Source organism: Chrysochloris asiatica, unplaced genomic scaffold, assembly GCF_000296735.1.
Source record: "Chrysochloris asiatica unplaced genomic scaffold, ChrAsi1.0 scaffold00073, whole genome shotgun sequence".
In the NCBI taxonomy this organism is placed as follows: Eukaryota; Metazoa; Chordata; class Mammalia; order Afrosoricida; family Chrysochloridae; genus Chrysochloris; species Chrysochloris asiatica.
In genome coordinates, this window is record NW_006408591.1 from 1,228,428 (window position 1) to 1,251,497 (window position 23,070).

At 38.8% G+C, this 23,070-nt stretch overlaps 1 protein-coding gene across 2 annotated transcripts in view; it reads right to left on the reverse strand.

Annotated features, from left to right (window-relative positions):
- EBF1 (early B-cell factor 1) overlaps positions 1-23,070 on the reverse strand; it is a 538,394-nt gene that overhangs the window by 103,683 nt on the left and 411,641 nt on the right. For both annotated transcript variants that reach the window (XM_006864917.1, XM_006864916.1), the window contains one exon: positions 11,266-11,392. In XM_006864917.1, coding sequence (XP_006864979.1) covers positions 11,266-11,392 — 127 coding nt within the window. The remainder of the gene's footprint in view (positions 1-11,265; positions 11,393-23,070) is intronic.

Sequence of the window (23,070 nt, forward strand, 5' to 3'; positions counted from 1 at the left end):
ATATATATAATGAAAACATAAGTAGTTCCATGCTGTACCTGAACATACATTTGGGAGCTGGTTTCAGCCTCTGAGGATATCACCCTCAGAGTTACATATGCTCAAGTTTGAGGATAGCTGATACTTTGAATCAGTGTTGATTCTCAGATTCTGACCCCAAAGTATCCAGGTATACAACTATTGATGTCATACTGTAGATTTCCGAGAAACTAAAAGAGATCAGACACCCAATGTAAGGAACCTATGATTTTAAAAATAAGTTGAGGATATATCTCATTGTAAGTAAGGATCGAGAACTGGGGTATTAATTAGTTATCAAAGACTATAAATAGTTTAACATTCATAATGTCCAAATGTTTGATAAATTATTAAATTAAAAAAAACAAATTATATGCTACATGAAGATTAACCTTTTTTTTAATGAAGTAAACATATACATAGAGTCCTGGTATGGCACTGTAGGATAAGCACTGGACTGCCAACCACAAGGTCAGCAATTCAAACCCATCAGTCATTCCTTAGAAACCCTATACCGGGTCACTATGAGTGGGAACCGACTCCACAGCACTTAATAGCAACAACCATTTATTGAGCACTTATGCTAAAAAAAAAAACAAAAAAAAAACTGGTTGAAATGTAAGTGATTTAAGTTATTTTCTATCCATGCTTTCTAACTTTCCTGAAATCAATATGTATTGCTTTGTAACAGAGAAATAAAAATCTGTTGTAATGCTTTAGTAGGTACTGCACAAATAGTTACCTTTATCAATGAATAGAAGCAAGCATCTATACCATTGCATACATAGACAAATAGAACATAAAATCACCCTCCATCAAACATTCGGAATATATCTTAAGAAAGGAGAGAAAGAAATTTACTGTAGTTTTTCCCTTTTCTCTGCGATATTAAAGTTTCAAAATATATAGTTAAACAATTAAAGGGTTAATTTATCATGACACTGGGAGAGGAAAAAAAAATAAAAACAAAAAACCTTGAAACCCTCCAAATAGTTTATTAGCTTTGAAAGCCAAGTCATGTTATATCATGTTAAATAGATTAGAGGTTCAAGACTTTAAAGTATTGCATTACATTGGCAAGAATACATATAAAGCTCAGTTCATACCTTTATTGTTAATAGCTTTCTAATCCCTTACCAGAAATTTATAGTTTAGAAATGGCAACACATCTTAAAGATTAAAGCCTTGTGACAAATAGTTCATGTCCCTTAATAACCAAATCACATGCCTCAGATTGGGGAAGCTTATCTGCCTTTTCCTTCTATACGATTTCACTGGTAGAGAATACTTTATATCCCTATTACATGAATGATGAATGGGGCCGTTGGTTATGGTCTGTTATTTGCTTGGCTGTAGTCAATATGTTTTCTTTGGACAGGGATTTCTGTGATTTATCTCTCTCCCGGCCTTATCACTTATTAACTCTGAGTAGACAGGAAAAAGCCAATGTTGTGAATAAGGCCTAGTGTCCATTTAGGCCTCTAATGTCAGTGAAAATATCCCTTTTAATGATCCTGTTACACTAGCTACTCAAGTCCTGATTATGCTCCTCTCCAAATAGGAAATAAAGGTTGTATTTCTTGGAAAGTATGTATATAAAATATACAAAATGATATGCCTTCTTCAGATCGACTTTATTCTTTGTAGAATACACTTTCATTTTATAGATGTCACAGAAGTATAATGAGTACTTTCAATAATTGTTACAATTGTTGTTGTTGCATCAACAAGTACAATTGCGCAAATGCCAGCAAATTCAGGATCGCAGGTCACACCAAACACACATCAGATCAGGAGGAACCACGTGTGGTGAAAAATCTCCTTTCAATGTAGTAAGAGTCTTGGGACCAACCCCTTTGTGTCACAAAAGCAAACAGAGCAAACATTCCCTTCTTCCTTGAATTCTTTTCCTTGTGTGTAAATGGACCGTTTGAAGTAATATTCAAGACATGTGGACAGGAGTAGCCTGTTAATTTTTCTTTCTTGTTGGGTTTTTTCCAATTAGAACACAGCTAAGGCAGAACTGCTTGTCAAGTGTTCATTACTCAGCTCTCTTCTGGCTGAATCCTAAGTGAAAACAATCTGATATAAAAGAAAACACATTCTTGCCTTCCTCGGCTCAATTTTTTCCTGAGTTTGCTTAGGCCTCTCTGTATAACAATGAACATATGTGCAGAGCATTACCCTTGGCAAAACATTTGCATGCCCATTCTTTCATTGATACCCACAAGATTCTTAAGAGGTATGGATGGTCTCACTGCCCATTAAACTGAAGAAACCGAAATCTGGTAGGCTTAACCCCTTGCATCCCCTCGCTCCACATTTCCAGGTTCTGTCAAGTTTTTCTCTGAAATTCTTCTTGAATTCTCTTATTTGATGCCATCTCCACTAATTATCACTGGAATCAAATCACCAAATCTCTCTCCCAGACTACTGCAAAGACCTCCTACTTGATCTTCTAGCATCCAATCTGGTCTCTAGTGTTCTATTCAGTCAGAGTTAAAAATTGCTTCCTAAATGCATATCTGGCCATGTCTACCTGTCATTTAAGACACTTTCAGGACTGCCTAGTGTTCTTAAGATCACAACCTAACTCCTCCAAGGGCTTATAAGGCTCCAAGTGGGCTGGTTCTTCCCTACCTCTTCAGTCTTCTCTCTCACCATCCTTTTCCTCACTCTTGACTTCTCAGACATACTGGAATTTCTGCAGCCTTCCAAAATGCAGCAGTTTCTCCCATCCAGAACCTCTTAGATGATTCCCTCTGCCTGAACACTCCTTCTTTTCTCCAGCCCCACCCTACCCCAAACCCTCATTGATTGCCTGATTATCTATTACTCATTCCTGGAACTTCTGTTCATGCATCTTTTTCTGAGGGAAAGCATCTCTAACTATCTAGTAGGGATCAAGTATCTTTGTTATATGCTTGTCTGGAACCCTGTTCCTGTCTTTACAGGCATTGACCCAGTTTAAAATAATAAATTTAACAATATCTATGTGACTTCCTAGATCATAAGATCAACAAGGACAGTGAATGTGTCTGGTTTTGTTCAGCACTATATCTCCAGGGTGTACAACACTGCCTAGAACAGAACAATCAACTGACAAATAATTATGAAATAACAAATAGAAGTGGTAAAATCAAAACTAAAACCCTGGACTCGCATGCCTAGAAAGAAACAGTTTCTTTAGTCATGATGAAACTTGGCATTTGTAAACCAAATCATGCCTTAATGATCTTTTTTTCTGGGGGTGGGGGGGATTTTCAGAAGGGTTACCTTTCCCCACTGTCTACTTCCTTCCTTTTGAGTTGATTTTTAGGGAGCACTCACAATGTGCCAGGCACTGTGAAGAATGCATTACATACAATGACCCATTTACTCCTTACATACAGGTACTGTTAACACACCTCCATTTTGCAGATGAGAAAAAGAATAGTATTTAGATCCAATGTCATTTTTTCTTTAACAGAAGCCCCAACTCCTGTGTTCTATGCATATAAAACCTCAAGTGAAAAGGGATAGATTCTTAATTAACAGCTCTTATTTACATTCTGTGTCATCCAGAGCACGAAAATCAATAAGGACCCATTGATCCTGGGCAATATGTCAATCAATTATTAGAAAACATCTATCGTAAGTAAGATACACTGAGTCAAACTACTTCAACACAGTGTACAAAACAATGTAAGATCAGAGAAGGCTATGTCTTTCTTCATGGAGCTTGTACTCTTGTGAACTATCTACCAGGAGAGTAAAATGTATAGGGAGTGAATGGCTATGAGTGGTAAGCACAAGCAACAAAAGAGATCTAAAAATAAAGACTCTTCCAGTTAATCACGATGAGCCAACAGGAACACCAAAGTTGACTAGTCCCATTGGCTCATTTTCACAATGAAAATCTGGTGTCTAGCACATGGAAGCCAGGGAACACTTTAGAAAGGAAAGAGAATTCATGTGGTGCTATAACACTTGTCTGATAACTATCAGGTAGATGGTTCAAACCCACCAGCTGCTCCTTGGACACCCTATATAGCATCTTTAGAAGTTGGAACTGAGTCAATGGCACTTATCAACAACAAAAAGACAAAAGTGATTTACTATGTCCAAAGTAGTCAACTATGAGCTTGAGGCATAGTAAGGAGTCCAATCTGGCTGGATGTTAAAGTCAAGAAAGGGGAGTGCCAGCATAAGACCCAGATCACAAAGATCTGAGATGCCAACCAAAGGGGTTTGGGCTACATCTTGCATTTTGTAGCAATAGTATGATTTCTCTGTAGGGGAAGTTCCTGGTTGGCACAAAGGTCATGCTCAGCTGCTAACTGAAAGGTTGGAGACTGAAATTCACCCAGAAAAAAGTCCTGGTGATCTACTTCTTAAAATCCAGTCATTGAAAACACTAGAGAGCACAGGTCTACTCTGAAACACATGAGGTGACTGTGAATAGGAATCATCTGGACAATGGTGCCTGGTTTGGTTTCTCTGTACGGAAATGACATGAAAATGACTTTTAAGGAAATTAGTCCTGGTGTGTTGCTGTAGGATAAAGCACTGGGTCACAAGGTTTGTTTGAACCACAAGGTTGGTGGTGAGTTCTACACAGGGCTGCTATGAATTTGAACCAACTCAAAGTCATTTAACAATAACAACAACCTGGCAGTAAGTCAGCATCTGAAAAGACTTAAGAACACTTCTCTCTCCAACTTTATTTATCCCCAGGGAAGTGGCTTTCATTTTGTGGAAGAGGAGGTTCCCAAGAAGTAGAAACAGAATTTTCTGGCCTAAAACCTCTTGAACCAACAGTTAAACCTGGTTATAACCTGAACAGGCGCCCTTGTAGCATTCGGCTTCTAACCAGAGGTCAGCAGTTCAAACCTACCAACTGTTCTGTAGGAGAAAAGACCTTACAATCTACCCCCACAAAGATAGAAACCTAGGAAATCTTATGGGGCAGTTCTACTTTAGCCTGAATAGGGTCACTATTCATTGGAATCAACTGGAAGGCACATAACAATAACATAACCTGACCACAATGAAGAGGCTGGAGATGGATGGGCTGTACCCTGGTACTAAAACTTGTAGAGAAGTAGGGGAAGTTTGAGATGGAATCAAGAGAAGACGTATATTCCTTTCCTGAAAACTCAATATAAAAGAAGGTTATACATCAGGCTGCCATGTTAAAATACTGTGGAATATCACTTGATTCCTCTACTTGTTTAGATGTTCTATGATTGTTCTTCTATTTTGGTGCCTACTTTCACTATGGGGAATTTTCTGTCTTTTAATTCTTCCTCCTTTTCTCTTACTTACAATATGCTCTACCACTCATTCTGTCCAATATACCTTGTCTTCAGCTTCCTTAAATCCTTTCATCTTTCCCTTTTAAAATTCCTATGTCCTCCACCCCCCTCACCTCTCAGCAGACCCTTGAGCTTTAAGGCCCCAGGTTTTATTAGAGGCTCTAGGTATTGTTGTTAAGTACCATCAATTGGATTCTGACTCATAGTTAGCCTGTATAGCATTTCCAAGGAGCAGCTGGTGGGTCTGAAATGACGACCCTGTGGTTTGCAGTCCAGTGCTGATCCTACAGTACCACACCAGGAGTCCAATTGGGGCTCTAGAGGAGTTGGAAATTCAACTTTAGCAATTCTTATTGTTTGAGGCCATTTCTGGGAAAGTATTTGTTATATCAAAATTGTTATATTCACATTACAAATTGCTTTTTCTTGTCTTTCCCAGACTTTGGACTCTTCATTTGTGGTGGATTAGTGGTACATGTTTCTTTAATTTACTCCAGCTCATAGTTCTGTTGGGAGTCCATGGGTACTACAGTTAATGTATTTGGCTGCTCACCAAAAGGCTGAAGATTTGAATGCCCCAGAAGTACTTTGGAAGAAAGGCCTGGTAATCACTACATTCCTGAGAAAATCAGCCATTGAAAATCCTATGGATCACGGTTCTTTTCTGACATACATGGAATCCCATGAGTCGGAGTCAATACCATAGCAACTGCTTATTATAATTTATCACTAAAATTCTTAAGAATATTTCCTAGCCCTCTAGGGAGATGATGGTGCTGATAAATAATGCATGTAAAATACTTACTCCCTGGTAGGGAGTCAGCAACAAATGAGTGAATAAAGAAGAAGAATGGCTACCATTTATTAACGGAAACTACTAGTCTCTGGTTTGGAGCTATGTGCTGTACATACATTTTCCCTGATCTTAAAAACTTCCCAGCAAGTTGTTACTATCCTCTTGTAAATATGAAGTGACTATGGATCAGACCATCAGCTGACATCCCCAAAATAACTTCTCTATTAAGTGGTAAAGCTAAGAATTGAACCTACATCCATCATCTCTTGAGCCCACTAAATTGTGTTATCTCTTTGAGAGGCAGGAAGAGGAGAGAGAAATCCACTGCCCACTGCCTTGAAGTCAATTCTGAGTCGGAAAGGAGTCCATGGCACACAGACACCACCACTGCCACCGCCACCAGTGGTAGATAAAGGAGCCCTGGTGGCGCTGTACATTAGGCAATGGGTTACTGCTCCTAACAGTTACTCCAGAGGAGAATGAGGACGCTATCTGCTCCAGTTGTTGTTGTTGTTAAGCGCTGTTGAGTCGGTTCCGACCCATAGCGACCCTGTACAGGGTTTCCAAGGCTGTAAATCTTTATGGGAGCAGAAAGCCTCATCTTTCTCCCCCGGAGCAGCTGCTCCAGTAAAGACATACAATCCCTGAAACTCGCTATGAATCAGAGTTGATTGGATGGCAGTAGGTAAAGGTGGTAGAAAGGATCTGAGGAGTGACTGAATTAAACATTTGAGCTGTCAGATGGTCATGCGGTGGAGCCTTCAACAATTTGATTCAGGGACCAGTCAGTATATGACTCAGTGCAGACCAATGGTGGTCAGCCATTGTCCTGGTGACCCATTCTTCCCAGTCTTACTTTTTCCACACAGCAGCCTGTAACTATAGAGAAGTGGCTAAAACCTAGATTTGGGTTTGGCCACTTCTTATGTGAGAAACCAATTCTAAGAACTCTGAAGAACCAGATAACAGCTCCTAAAAATCTTTGTTGTTGTTGTTGTTGTTGTAGGGTGCTGTTGAATCAGTTGAGACTCATAGCTACCATATGTACAACAGAATGAAGCACTGCCCAGTCCTGTGCCAACCTCACCATCGTTACACTGAAGCTCATTACTGCTGCCACTGTGCCAATCTATCTCTTTGGGGGTCTTCCTCTTTTTCGCTGACCCTCCACTTTATCAAGCATGATGCCCTTCTCCAAGTACTGGTCCCTCATGATAATATGTCCTTAGTATGAGAGACGACGACTCACCATCCAAGTTTATAAGGCACATTCTGGCTGTACTTCGTCCAACACAGATTCATTTGTTCTTCTGGCAATCCATGACACTTTTAACAGTCTTAAATGACTTAAGGCTTAGCAGGAGAGCTTACAATTTTAAAAGATTCAAGTTACTTCTAGATGTAGCAACTATAGGAAAACAAGCTGTGTTGGGGAGCACTCCTTAATGAACATTGTGGTTTATGATAGATTTTTCTCAATTGGAGTGACTGACCAAAAAATTGATGAAAGGCTGTGAAAACAATACCATTATTAAGTAGTTTTGTTTTTTTTCTTCTCTTAGAAAACAAAATTTTAAAAAGTCAATCTTGCCATGCATTTATAGAATAACAGGAATAAATAAGTAAGATACTGAGAAACTCTGTTGAGCATTTTTGTTCTCATGAACTTGGGATTCATTTTCTTCACTGATGCAGATGAGGGCAAACACAAGAGAATCAAACATTTGGCAGATATGAATCCCTTGTGTGTTCCTGATCTGAAGAAGCCATGATCAAGAGCTGTGCTCACCTACAGTGGGGTGATAAGCTAGTTTGCAGGCAATCTGTATTTAGTCAAATTCTTTTCTCCTTCTACAAAAGGTCTGCCATTATTTGCATAGATTAGGCCAGGCTGTTCCTGTCTGAGAATTTTCTCTTTTTTCATGATTATAGATTTTCAGAGACTTTAACACATACCTACTCAAACTGTCTCTCACACTCTGAAAATATCAACAATGCCTTACTTCAGGTTGCTATTTTTCAGTTCTATCATATTTCTTTTTTTTTTTTAAAGAAAGAAAAATTGTAAGCGACATTCTACTTGGCTGGCTTGATCCAGAAAACCATGCCTCACATCTTGAAATGCTGTGGATGTTAAAGAAAATGAAGTGTGAACTTCTGTTGGTGGAGAACAGGGGTGTGCTGCACATGTACAATGTCCTATGCAGTTGTTTGGATGTAATGAACAGAGGTTTTATGGCCATCTCCATGCATTGCTAGTAAGTGGCAACAAGCAGAATGGTAAACTGAGTAAATCACAGGGCCAGTAGAGCCAGCCAGAACAGGTGGTATTTAACGCTAATGATCAAGAGGCCCATGTGTGGTTCACTAATTATTAGAGATGTCCTTGGTTAAAAATGATGTAATTTCACAAGTGACTGTTAACAGTCAACTATATCATTGGTGACGTTTTAGTGCCAACTTCTTTAACATTTTATGTTTCCAATGTGGAGAGAAGTTAAACACTCTCCTAGAATACATAAAAGACTAAGTTTTCTTGCCAACTGTCCACAGTTTGAGGTGAGATTAGCAGAAGTCTTTTTTTATACTTTCAATTTCCCGCGTGTGTACACATGTGTCTATACACCAACATATCACTGTTTCCCTTAACTACTTTTCTAGACTTGGAAAACTGCTGCTTTTATCTTTCAACTTAATTCCCATCTGATATAGGTTTCCCAAGATGTTATTTCTTAAATTGATGGTAATTTTTTTTTTAATGGTTTAAAAAAAATAATCAAAATAATGATGGGTCTTCTAGCTATTTTCTCTTGAGAACTTAAGTAATTGAATGGGGATAATTTAAAAAAAAAAAAAAAAAAAAACTTTTATGGCCAGGTGGCTCTAGGGGATATTTTGTTGAGCACTGATTAAAAATAATTTCTTCTAAATGAGACCTGACCACAAAATGGAACCATTAATGGGCAGGGACATGTCACTAAAGCGGAAACCATGCCTGATTGCTCTTGTACCTCCCACCACACAAGCATTTTCTTCTTCTTTTTCTTCTCTTTTTCTTGTTCTTAATAGCAGAGTAAATAAGCATCCAGTGAGGCCTAAATGTTTTCGGCCAAAAACAGAGTCCAAACTCCTCAGAGAAAACATTTGGCCTCTGTGGTTTTGTAATATGTTCCAGAACACTGAGTTCAGTGAGGAACATTGTGAAAAACTCCCATCCATTGGAATGATGCTGGGGAATGTTACAGTATCAGAAGTTTCAATTGGTCCTTTTCCTGCAGCCCCATAATGAGGCTTGTTAAAAAAAAAAAAAAAAAAAAATAGTGCTATGTGGAAGTTCTCATGGGAAAAATGAATGGCAAGAAATCCTAGCTTTAAAAGAAACAGCTAATCTGCTAGTTTGATTGTTCTTCAAAACTTACGCTGAACCAATGAGCCTAATTAAAAACACTTGGCCTACTTCTATAAAGCATCATAGCTTTTTCTATGCTTCGTTTGTAGACACCACAAAACTCCAGATAGACTATTATTTTTTTCAAGTGTTCACTAACAAAGTGCTGACTTTGTTGGGATGGCTGAGCTAATTTCTTGAACTCAGTGTGAAACCTTAGCTAAACAAAATTGTGGTAATTTTCCTTAATTTGTAAAAGTGATTGGAGTGCAAACAAAATTTTCCTCTTGGGTCAATCCTATAATTTTCAATTAACTAAAACTAATCGTCAGGCAGGCACCAAACCTGCATTTTGTTTAAAGGACTGGGAGGCATTTCCAAGGGTCAGGATGCATTAATTGTTTTTATAATTTTAAGAGAGAGAGAGAGATTGAGTAACTAAGAAGGCATGGTGGGTTTTGCTATTAGTATTAAAAGAAGAAAAGAAATGATGCTTTGAGATAACATATAGTAGAAAACAGAATTTATCCATTGAAATGTACGGTTATAATTAGGATGTGTTCATAGTGTTAACAGAGTCAACCCTTCATTGCTCAAGGAGTATCTTTGTGTAAAAGTGACTTCCACTTCTCACTTAATCTCGTCTCATGGCCCTTTATTGAATGAAGAATGAAACCTGAGACCAGTTTTTGTAAACAGTTACACAAGAATGACTGATGCTAAACAGAGGTCCTAGAACTTGACTCCTCAAAGTGTCATCTGTGGACTTGCAGCATCAGCAGCACTTTGAAGCTTGTTAGGCAGAAACTCAGCTCCAACCCAAACCTATTGACTGAATCAGAATCTGAAGTTCCATAGGATACCTAGGTGTGTGGTTTGCACTTCACTGTTTGAGTATCACTCTCTAGAATAAATATTGGGTACTCCAGTGCATGAGGTGGCTTCAGAAAAATCTTGGAAAAATTCCATTATCTTTTCATGCCATTTATCCATGAACTTTTTGAAGTCCCCTAGTATTTCCACAGGGAATCTACCTGGTTCTAGCCATGTAGTGGGAAGGAATTCATATTCTCCCTGTAACCCTACATTCCTACCACAAGGTGGGTCCATGTACCAAGACTGTTTTGAGAGGACAAAGACGTACTTACTAAGGAAGAATGCACCAACCAAGAATTAAATAGGAAAAACACAAAGTACACTTAATACAAATACTATAACCAGTCTAGAAAATTTATGCTATTCATTAAAGGGCACCTATAGCGTAATGGTTATGAATCGGGCTGCGGACCTTAAGGTCAGCAGTTTGAAACTACCAGCTGTTCCACGGAAGAAAGAAGAGGCTTTCTACTCCTGTAAAGATTACAGCCTCGGAAACCCTGTACAGGGTTGCTATGAGTCGGAACCGACTCCACGGCACATAGCCACCACCATACACCCTAAGGCAAACAAACCCCAACAGAGATGGTTTAGCATTCAGAAAGACTCAACCTCTTCCTCCATCCTTGCTTTTTGTTTCATAATTCTTCCAATTGTTTAACCCGACTAGTTCAAACAAAACTGAACTATCATTCAACATGGATACTCAACTGAATTCTTCAAAACAATTAAAAAACAAAACAAAATCCTCATACGGTTATATATACAGTAATATGGATAAAGACTCTTCAACTAAATTTAAAAATAAAATATACAAGGTAATACAAGATATAGTGAAACACCCGTGAGACCAAGGTAGCTCTGTGTTCACCATCCGTGGTGGTTCTTACCTGTGTAAATGAATCTTCCTGGAGTCCCTTTGCAGAACTGCTTGGACTTGTAGGACAAAGTGACTTCTACCACACCAGGGATGTGCCGAGGAGGGGTCTGCACACGGATGGCATGAGGAGTAATCAGCTGGAGGAAACATTGAGGGGACAATTGTCACTGCAAGGTATAGAGGACCTATTGTGTAGCTTTTCAATCAGCTCTCAGGAAACACATAATTTACCTGTGACTGCTTAAATACAACTTGATGGAATCTGTACAAAAGATACTGACAACAGTATCTATGAGTGCTCTGCATATAATCAGAACAACATTATTGTTTTCTTACCCAAAAGGCCCTCTGCTTCCTGGTTTGAAAAGTGAACTTGGCCTAGTGAAATGATTTATCTAACACAGGATATCCTTTGGAAAAGCTCTGTTTGAAGTCGACACCCAAATCAGAGCTGGGCTCTGTCATGCCTTTCCAGAAGTTGGTGGGTCCAGTGTTTGAACTGAGTCCTCAAACATGTGGTGAATACAGAGGTAGGAAAACAGAGGGCCCAAGGCACTTTGTGTAGATGCCGAACACATGTATGAAATACCCCTGAAGACCATAGTCTATATTAACAGAAACACAATCAACAAGCTTTAAAGAGGACCGAATAATCTGCCTCCCTCAATAGCCTATGGATTTCTGGTTGTCTGATGGCTGCTCCTTGGAAACCCTATACAGGGTCGCTATGGGTCAGAATTGACTCAATAGCACTTAACAACAACAACAATGACTATCCAGAAAGGAAAATGGAAAGTTGAGGAGGGGTCTGTGGAATGATCAATGCCATAGTATACAATGCCATGTGCACAATGAGAAAGTTCACTTCTGAACCCTGTTGGCAATCAGATTACACTGTGATGTGGAATTTATCTTTTATTATTCTTATCTTTGTTTGTATAACTAAAATGTTATTAATGGCCATAAAACTGGCATTATCTCAGTCTTTGAAAAATCTAGCCCTGGTATTTGACTGGTTGACCTCTACTGAAGCTGGATTCTGTATGTTATCTCTTTCTCTCGAGTTTCTGCAATTGCCCCCTCCTTGGCTCCTGTCAGATTCACTTAACATGTGCATATTGAATCAATGTACAGTGGATCATCATATGAGTTTATCCTAACTTGAAAGTATGCTGTTCTTACAGGTCCACTTCAAGTGTTATCCCCAGAGAATCACAGTTGGCACTTTAACTGCTGAATGACAGCCTCTAGGGCACACCTAGGAAAATTGGGTTTACCCCGAGTCTTAGGAAAAAGCATGTGAGAAGGTTGCTACTACTAAAGTTCACATGTAATTCATGTTCAGTGTATGGGAAACAGAAATAAAGGTTATCTGCATAAAAGTTTTCTAACTTAGCAATTGTTGTTAAGTGCCATAGAGTCGGTTCCGACTCATCGCAACCCTGTACAGGGTTTCCAAGGCTGTAATCTTTACAGGAGCAGAAAGCCTCATCTTACTCCTGCGGAATAGCTGGTAGTTTAGAACTGCTGAACTTACAGTTTGCAGCCCAATTCGTAACTATGTTTTATTATCTTCCATAGAATATACAGATTTTTTTTTTTTGCTGAAGATTTACAAGACCATGTTTATACGGAACTCTGGGTATTTCCAACCGTTAAGGGTTTATTAACACACAAAAAGAAAAAAGGAAAAAAAAAAAAAAAACACTTTTAGGACTGAAATTTTTCTAACAAGTTCTCCTACTAGGGCTCCAGTTCATATATGCACAGGTTCATTCCAAACAAAATGTGTTTAAACATGTCTCTATGATCAGTGGATGGCTGCAGGCAAGTTAAGTTCTTTCAGTAATGCACTTGTCTTAATCTCCTTAGGGGACCTTCGGAACAAAATGGTCCAAACAAAACAGTGGCTTCTGAGGGAATCTGCTGGGGACGTTAAGTTCAAGCCTAAGAAGTCAGCTTAGAAGGTTATGGTGACTGCATTTTGGGACTTCAAAGGGGTAATCTTGGCAAATTTTTGCAAAGGACACAGGATGGTCACTGTAGGGCTTTATTAGTAAGACATTTTCAGAAATTTGGAAACTGCATTGTAAGAAAGGGAAAAAAAAAAAAACTCAGCAAAATTGTGTGAGGGATTTTTTTTTTTTTTTTTTTTCCTAATCATGACAATGTTCCTGCTCATTCTTCAAGGGCAGAAAAGGTTCTCATATGAGAATTCCATTGGAAAACCTTAATCCATTCACCCAACAGTCCTGATCTTGCCTCTCCAGACTTTTGTTTCCAAAACTCAAAGAAGATTTCAAAGAAACACTACTTGAATCCCTCAAAGGTGTCAAAATTGCCATTTTGACATGGTGTAAATCTAAGAGGGAATTCTTTGGGGAAAGGTTAGAGAGATAGAAGTATATGGACCTAGATGGAGAATATGTCGAGAAACAATATTTTATATTTTTGTTTAATAACTATTTCTATGATTTTGTAGCAATGTTTTTTTACTTACCCTTGGATGTGTCCTAAAATAAGCAAAGTGCATACAATTTCACTTTGTTGTTGTTGTTGAATGTCATTGTGACAGTTCTGTTTCATACATAACAGAATGACACACTGCCTGGCACTGGCTCATCTTCTCAACCATTGCTGTTTCAGCCCACTGTGGCAGCCATTGTGCAACTTAATTCCATTGAGGGCCTTCCTCTTTTTTTATTGATCCCTGTTGTTGTTGTTGCTAGATGCCCTGAGCCAATTCCAACTAATAGTGACCCCCTAAGGAAACTAAGACAAGTGCATTACTGAGAGAACTTACCTGCATGTAAGTAAAATTTTTCCTAAGAGAATTTTAAAGTGTCTGCAACAGTACATGACAGGGAATTGCTAGAGGTTCAAGACAGATTCAGATGAGGACACTGAGTAGGGGACATCATTGCTGACGTCAGATGGATCTTGGTCAAAAGCAGAGAATACCAGAAAGATGTTTACCTGTGCTTTACTGACTATGCAAAGGGTTTCATGTGAATCATGACAAGCTATACACAGCATTGTGGATAATGAGTATTCCAGAACACTTCACTGTGCTCATGAAGAATGTGTACATAGACTAAGAGACAGTCATTCAAATAGAACTGGGGGACACTGAAGGGCTTAAAATTGTGAAAGGTGTGCACCAGGGTTGCAGTCTTTCACCATACTTAATCTGTATGCTGAGCAAATAATCCATTTGAGAAGCTGGATTATATGACAAAGAATGTAGCATCACAATTGGAGGTACACTCATTAATAACCTAAGATATGCAGATAATACAACCTTGCTTGTTGAAAGCAAAGAGGACTTCAAATACTTACTGATGACAACCAAAGACCACAACCTTCAGTATAAAACAAAAATCCTCACCACTGGACCAATAAATATCATGATAAATGGAGAAAAGATTGAAGACTTCATTTTGCTTGAATTCACTATTAACATTCACAGAAGCAGCAGCAAAGAAATCAAACCATCTACTGCATTAGGCAAATCTGCTGCACAAGGTCTCTTTAAAGTATTCAAGAGCAAAGATGTCAGTTAAAGGACCAAGGAGTACCTGAAGCTAGTAATGGCATTTTCAATAGCTTCATATGCATGTGAAATTTGGACACTGAAAAAAGAAGACCATAGGAGAATTAATGCATTTGATTCATGGTTTTGGAGAAGAATATTAAAAGTACCATGGGCTGCTGGAAAAACAAATCTATGTTGGAATAAGTACAGCCAGAATGTTCCTTAGAAGCCAGGATGGCCAGACTTTGTCTCTTATACCTTGGATATATCATCAGGAGTGACCAGTGCCTCAAGAAGAACATCATATTGGGTAGAATGGAGGGTCAGCGAGAAAGAGGTCCCCCAATGAGATGGATTGGCACAGTGGCAGCAACAATTGTGAGGATGGTGCAGTATAGAACAGTGTTTCATTCTGTTTTCTGTTCAGCTCTTTTACTTCCTCATATTTTCCATTTGCTTTAGCATCTCTACACTGGAAAGTAAAGTTTCAGAATCTTTTCTGACATCCATTTTGGCCTTTTCCTTCTTTCTTGTCATCTTAATGACCTTTTGTTTTCTTTGTGTATGATGTTCTTGACTTCATTCCACAAGTCTTCTGGTCCTCCGTCATGGTTGCCTAATGAATCAAATCTGTTCTTAAGATGTTCAAGGTTAAATTTTGGCTCTCGTGGACTTATTTTAATTTTCTTCAACTTCATCCTTGACTTGCTTAAGAACATTTGATGGTCTAGTTCTGGCCTTGCTTTGGCTGATGATATATAACTTTTCCACCGTCTCTTCCGGCAGATAGTGTCGATCTGATTTTTGCATACTCCTGTCTGGTGAAGTTCATGCATGTAAGCATCTTTTATGTTGTTTTAAAAAGGTATTTGCAATGAACAAGTCATTGATCTTGCAAAATTCTATCATGTGATCTCCATCTTTGTATCACCAAGGTCGTCTTTTCCAACTACTGGTCCTTCTTCCTTAATCCTACTTTTGAATTCCAATCACCAGTAACTATCAATACATATTGTTTACATGTTTGATCAATTTCAGACTGAAGAAGTTAGAATTCTTCAAGTTCATCATCACTGGCTTTAGTGGTTGTCATGTAAATTTGAATAATATTGGTAGTAACTGGTCTTCCTTCTAAATGTGTGGATATTATCCTATCACATTATACTTTATACACATTATACTTTATATACATTATACTTCAAGATAGATCTTTAAATGTCCTTTTGATGATGAATACAACACCATTCCTCTTCAATTTGTCTTTCTTGGCATAGCAAACCACATGATTAGCAGATTCAAAATGCTAGTCCACTTTGGCTCACTAATGCCTAGGATAGCAATCTATGCATTCTATTTCCTTTTCGACAACTTCCAATTTTCCTAGATCCATACTCTATACGTTCCTTGTTCCAATTATTAATGGATATTTACAGCGTCTTTTTGAGTTGTGTCCCATCAGCAAATGAAGGTCCCAAAATATCAAGTATAATGTCCTTCTATAGGGATTGATCCTTTCTGACAATATGCCCAAAATATGTAAGACACATCCTTACCATCCTTAATTCTAAGGAGCATTCTGGCTGTAAATCTGCACAAAGGTAGATTTGTACATTCCTCTGCCAATCTATGGCACATTCAATATTCTCTGTCAATACCATAATTCAAAGGCATGAATTCCTCTTTGGCCATCTTTATTAACTGTCAAGTTTTCACATACACATGTATTTGTTTTTTGCTGTTGTTGTTAAGTGCCATTGAGTCTTTTCTGACCCACAGCAACCCTGCATAAGGTTTCCAAGGAGCAGCCGGTGAGCTTGCACCACCGACCTTGCAGTTGAAATGACTTTCCAGTCTGATGCATTAGCTCACAAAGCCACACCAAGACTCCATCCATATTTGTTGTTAGGTGCCATCTATTCATTTCTAGTTCACTGGAACCCAATATACAACAGAACAAAACACTGCCTGGTTCTGCACAATAGTCATAATGGCTGTGTTTGAGCTCATTATTGTAGCTACTGTGACAATTCATTTCATTGGGACTCTTCAGTTGTTTGCTTACACTCTACTTTACCAAGCATGATGTCCTTTTCCAGGGACTGCTTTCTCCTGATAACATTTCCAAAGTACAAGAGTCTCCAACACTGTGAAAATGTCAGTACCACCCAAAGCAATCTACAGATATAACGCAATCCCAGTCTAGATTCCAACAACATTCTTTAAAGAGATGGAAAAAATTATTATAGACTTTATATGGAAAGGAAAGAGCCCTCTGATAAGCAAAGCACTGCTTAAAAATAATAAAGTTGAAGGCCTCTCACTCCCTGGTTTCAAAATTTACTATATTGCCACAGTGGTCAAAACAGTATAATATTGGTACAATGAAAGATACATAGATCATTGCAACAGAATTGAGAACCCAGAAGTTATTCCATCCATATACAGTCAACTGACCTTTGACAAAGAGTCAAAATACATTAAATGGGGAAGAGATAGTCTCTTCAAAACTAGAAATCGATATGCAAAAGAATGAAACAAGACCTTTATCTCTCACCATACGTAAAAACTAACTCAACATGGCTTAAAATGTAAATGTAAATCCCAGAAATATAAAGGCCATCAATGAAAAAAGAGAGACAAATTTAGTCTCTAATACAGGACATAGACTATCAAACACTTTAAAAGATGCACAAAGAATAGAAGACAAAATAGGTGAGTGGGACACACTGAAAATTATAAACTTATGTGCATCAAAAGACTTCACCAAAAGAGTAAAGTGGGAGCCCACAAACTAGGAAAAGGTTTTTTGAAAAAGCATATCAAACAAGGGTCTAATCTCTAAACTCTACTGGAAACTACAACACCTCCACAAGAAAAAGACAAATAACCCAATTAAAAAATTGGCACAGGATATGAACAGACACTTCACCAAGGAAGACATTCAGGCAGCCAACAAACATATGAATAAATGTTCAGGATCATTAGCCATTATTGCTGTTTTTGCTAAGTACAATCCAGTCAGTTTTGACTCACAGCAAGCCTATATAGAGTTTCCAAGGAGTGGTTGGTGGATTTTAACTGCTGACCTTGCAGTTCAAACTGACATTGCAATCCAGTACATTATCCTGCAGCACAATACCAGGATCCCCATTAACCACTGTTGTTGTAAAGTGCCATCGAGCTGGTTTCAACTCATAGTGACCCTGTATAGGGTTTCCAAGGAGCAGCTGGTGGGTTTAAACTGCCAACATTATGCTAATCATACATTGCCACACCAGGTCCCCAATTAGACTTTGGCGGGGAAAGTGGGGGGGGGGGGGACTGTGGTGGTTATAAGCAGTGGAGTTGGTTCCGTCTCATAGTGACCTTGTACAGGGTTTCCAAAGCTGCAAATCTTTACGGAAGCAGAAAGCCTCATCTTTCTCCTTCAGAATAGCTGGTAGTTTCAAACTGCTGAATTTGAGGTTAGCAGCCAGATTTGTAATTATTATGCTACCAGAGCTCCTTCCACTAGCCATTGTTGTTGTTGTTGTTAAGTGCTGTCAAGTTGGTTCCGACCCATAGTAACCCTGTACAGGGTTTCTGAGGCTGTAGATCTTTACGGGGGCATAAAGCCTCATCTTTCTCCTGCGGAACAGCTGGTAGTTTCGAACTGCTGACCTTAAGGTTCGCAGCCTGATTTGTAACCACTATGCTACCAGAGATGTAAATCAAAATAACAATGAGTTATCATCTCACACCAACAAAAACAGCAAAGTTCAAAAAAGCAGAGGACAATGAATACTGGCCAGGGTATGGCGAGACTGAGACCCTCCTACTTTGCTGATGAGACTGTACAATGGTTCAACCACTCTGAAAACAGTATGGTGCTACCTCAGAAAGTTGGAAATAGAAATACCTTATGATCCAGCAATTCCTCTACTTGGTTTATATTCACAAGAAAGATGAGCAAGGACATGAATAGATGCATGCACACCAATACTTACTGCAGCACTATTCACAACAGCAAAAAGATAGAGACAACCTAAGTGCCCATTAATGGAAGAATGGATAAACAAACTTTGCTACATACACACAATGGAATACTATGATACCTGGAAGAATATGATAAAGCTGCAAACCACTTCATAGCATGGATGAACCTTGAGGACATTATACTGAGTGAAATTAGTAACAAAAGGATAATTATTGCTTATGACCATCATTGCAAAGGCTTAAGAAATTATTTCCATACCAAAAGAAAAAATGTTGATGGTTACCAAGGGTGGGAGGGAGAAGACAGTAAGGAACAGGTTAGGGGATAGACACATGATAGCTTGGGTGATGGGAAGGGCAACCTATAAGGGAGGGGAGGGCAATACACAAGAAGAAGAGGGGGTGAATGAACAAGGAAGATAGAGGAAGACTAAGGGAGGTTTGCATGGGCTAAATGGGATAGACGTAAATAGTGATGTATAATCAACCTTGGAACAACAGAGCTCTGTGATACAGGGATCAAGACATAGTCTGAATGGGTCAAGGAGGGGAAATAATGTTAAGGTGCTTGACTGTTTTGTGGATATTGGTTTCCCCTACCTACTATTATAAAATAGAAACTTAAGTGAGACAGAAAGGAATATTGGGAAATATGATTACAGAAAGCTTATAAGCCTGTCTTTAGCCAATAACTGACTGAAATACCTAAAAGGAGTTCTAGAACTCACCCAGTCAAATAGGCTTTTTGTTGAGCCTTTGTAGAGTATGAAACCTTAGGTGGAATACTGAGCCCCATCTAGAACCTTCTGAGGTGGGATATTCCCACTTGACAGGACATGCAGTCCAACCCAGAGTGGCTAGAGAAACAGAAGATAATTCTTGAAAGAAAGAACAGCATGGGCGAGTTTGGGGAGGGGGGAGCAGACTGTTTGGCTGTTACAAGCACAATCAAGATCTTTGCCTGGGAGACATCAAGGCAAGAAAACTCAGTCCATCAGAGAAATGGAAAAACCTCCTTCCAAGACTGAAACTCAAAGGGAACACATGAACAGGCTTGTAAACTCGCTGGTGACCACCTTGGTCTACTTGTGAGTGGAAGTGGGGGAAATGCAGCAATGAAGACATGGGTTAAATTCAGTCATGTTCCATAGACACCCAATGACTTTGAGATGAGGGAGAGAAGAGGAAGTGCTGTCTGGCGTAAAGTTTAGGAGACATGGGAACTTCTCAGCCCATGGACACTGACCTAGTCACTCAGGACTAGAGCTGAGAGTGATGCAGCCAGTTGGTATGAAGTGGGGGAGGTACACAAGAACAACCAAACTTGCGCAAAAAGTACACATTTGACCTAACTTGGATGGCTTACTGATCAGAATTCGACTAGAGGAAGATAAAGACATTTGACACAGGAAGCAAGCATAAATTGCTACAATTTGACAAACTGGACTTTTGCTTATGAATGTAGTTGTTCAAAATTCCAACCAAAAAGGAAGGATTCTTCACATCAAGGATCAAGACTGTCCCCTTGGAACACAAGATTGATAGGGATGGGCAACTTAGACACTGGCTACCAAAAATGGGGGCTATAAAGGAACGAAGTGGCTGGCTTACAAGTTGTCAGGAGAGTGCTTAGTTTCAGAATGAGGGGAGTAAAGTAGAATCCCCATTGAATAGTTTTCCTCTTGTTCAGATGTTGTTGTTGTTGTTATGTGCCGTGGAGTCAGTTCCTTGTTCAGATAGGTCTGGTAGGTCTGGTGAAAGTAGGGGGTGGATGGGGATAGGATTCTTTGGATTCAAAAGTAAGTAATTGCTATCATGACTAATTGTGGTTGTCACAACTATAAAGGTAGAAGATGTTAAAACAAAAAGGGGGAAGTAGTTAATTCTTTCATTCCAGGAACAGAGGACCTTAGGACCATCAAGAGTGAAGAGCTTGAGCAGAGCATGGGATCCTAACCAGACAAGCAGTGACAGGAGAGAAAGGAGCAGAGGCGATGGCAGAGAGAGAGAGAGTAGCTGAGGACTCTAGACTCATAGAATGAGAAAGGCGGTGTGCCTGTGGGCAGGAGACGGCCTTGCAAAATGCGCCCTTTGGTCATTTAAATGAATATATGTTTTCTGTGTGTTTTGTGTACATCAAAATAAAAAAGAAGGAAAAGAAGGAATAGAGGTAAATACTATTAACCTATCGGGCTGCGAACCTTAAGGTCAGCGGTTCGAAACTAACAGATGCTCAGCGGGAGAAAGATGAGGCTTTCTACTCCCGTAAAGATTTACACCCTCAGAAACCCTGTACAGGGTCGCTATGGGTTGGAACCAACTCGATAGCACTTAACAACAACAACAACAACAATGGTGCATGGAGGAGATTGATATCATTGCGAAGAAACAAATATGATTGGTTGAGTGTAAAACTGATGATTTGCCCTGTAAATGATCACTCAATTCACAATAATGTTTAAAACAAAACAAACAAAAAAACCAAGTACATGAGTCTCATCACCTTCATTTTCAATCTGGCTATACGTTTTCCAATGCAGATTAAATTGCTCCTTTCTTTCACCAGTCCATGATATATTCGATTTTCTTCACCAATATCATAACTCAAATGCATCAAAACACCATGCACTGGGTCAGACACACTTTAGTCCTCAAAGTAACATCTTTGGTCTTTTAACACTTTAAAGAGGTCTTTTGCAACAGATTTGTCCAGAACAATACATCATTCGATTTCTTGACAGTTGTTTCCAGGAACTTTGATTGTAGAACCAAGTAAATAAAATGCAATCCTTGATAATTTCAATATTTTCTCTCTTTATCACAATGTTTTGTATTGGTCCAGTTGTGAAGAGGTTTGTCTCCTTTCATTGCAGTGTAATCAATCCTGAATGGTGTGTCTTTGACCTTCATCAGTAAGTGCTCCAAGTCTTCTTCACTTTCAGTGAGCAAAGTTGTATCATCTCCAGAACACAGGGTGTTAATGAGTCTTCCAAGCCTGATGCTGGGTTCTTCTCGACATAGTTCCACTTCTTGGATTATTTGCTCAACATAAAGATTGAATTGCAAAAAATATAACTGACACACACTTTTCATGATTTAAAACCATGCTGTTTAATCATCCCCTTGTTCTGTCTGAGCAAACATGTATATGAGGTGATTCAATAAACCCATGGCTTGGGTCAGACACCCTTAGTCCTCATAGTGATATCTTTGCTTTGCAACACTACACAGATGTTTTATACAGCATTTTCCCCCCAATACAATGTTATTTAATTTACCTGATGCTTCCATGGGCAATGATTGTGGACCCAAGTAAAATAATTGATTACTTCAGTATTTTCCCTGTTTATAATGATGTTACTTATTCTTGCTTTTTTTTGTTGCACTGTAATCCATACTGAAAGATGCAGTCTTTGATTTTCATCAGTAAGAACTTCAAATTCTTTTTACTTCCAGCAGGCATGGTTGTGTATTGTGCATACTACAGGTTACTAATGAATCTTCCTCCAATACTAATGATGCATTCTTCTTCACACAGTCCAGCACGTGGATTATTTATTTTGCATAAAGATTGGATAAGTACAGTGAAAGGACACAATCCGGACACACATCTTTCCTGATTTTAAATCATGCAGTATCTCATTGATCTGTTTTAACAATTGTTCGTTTCTCTATGTACAGTGAGCACAACTCAGTATTCTAGAATTCCCATTCTTCACAATGTTATCCATAATTTGCTAAGATCCAGACAAATGTCTGCAGTCAATAAAACTCAGGTAAGTATCTTTCTGGCATTCTCTACTTTCAGCACACATCTATTTGACATTAGCAATGATATCCCTTGTTCAACATCCTTTTCTGAATCTGCCTTGAATTTCTGACAGTTCCCTGTTGATATACTGCTGCAAATGTTTAATAAGCTTCTGCAAATTTTTGCTTATATGATATTAATAATGTTGTTTAATAGTTTTCATGTTCTGTTAAATCACCATTCTTTGCAATGGGTACACATATGGAAAGCTTCCAGTCAGTTGACCAGATACGTATCTTCCAAATTTTTGATACAGAGCAGTCAGTATTCTGCAATTCTCGGAGCCTTGTTTTTTGGCCAATGCCTTCAGTGCAGCTTGGATTTCTTTCTTCCATACTATTAGTTTGGAATTTCACTTAGCCTTGGTAAATTAAGATCATCATTAGAACACCCCTTATTGTTTCTTGTTGTGATACATGAAAGCGCCAAGTGACTACTAAGGCAAGAAAGACTGCTTTTCCCCCATACTAGGAGCTCTGATAGCGTAATGGTTA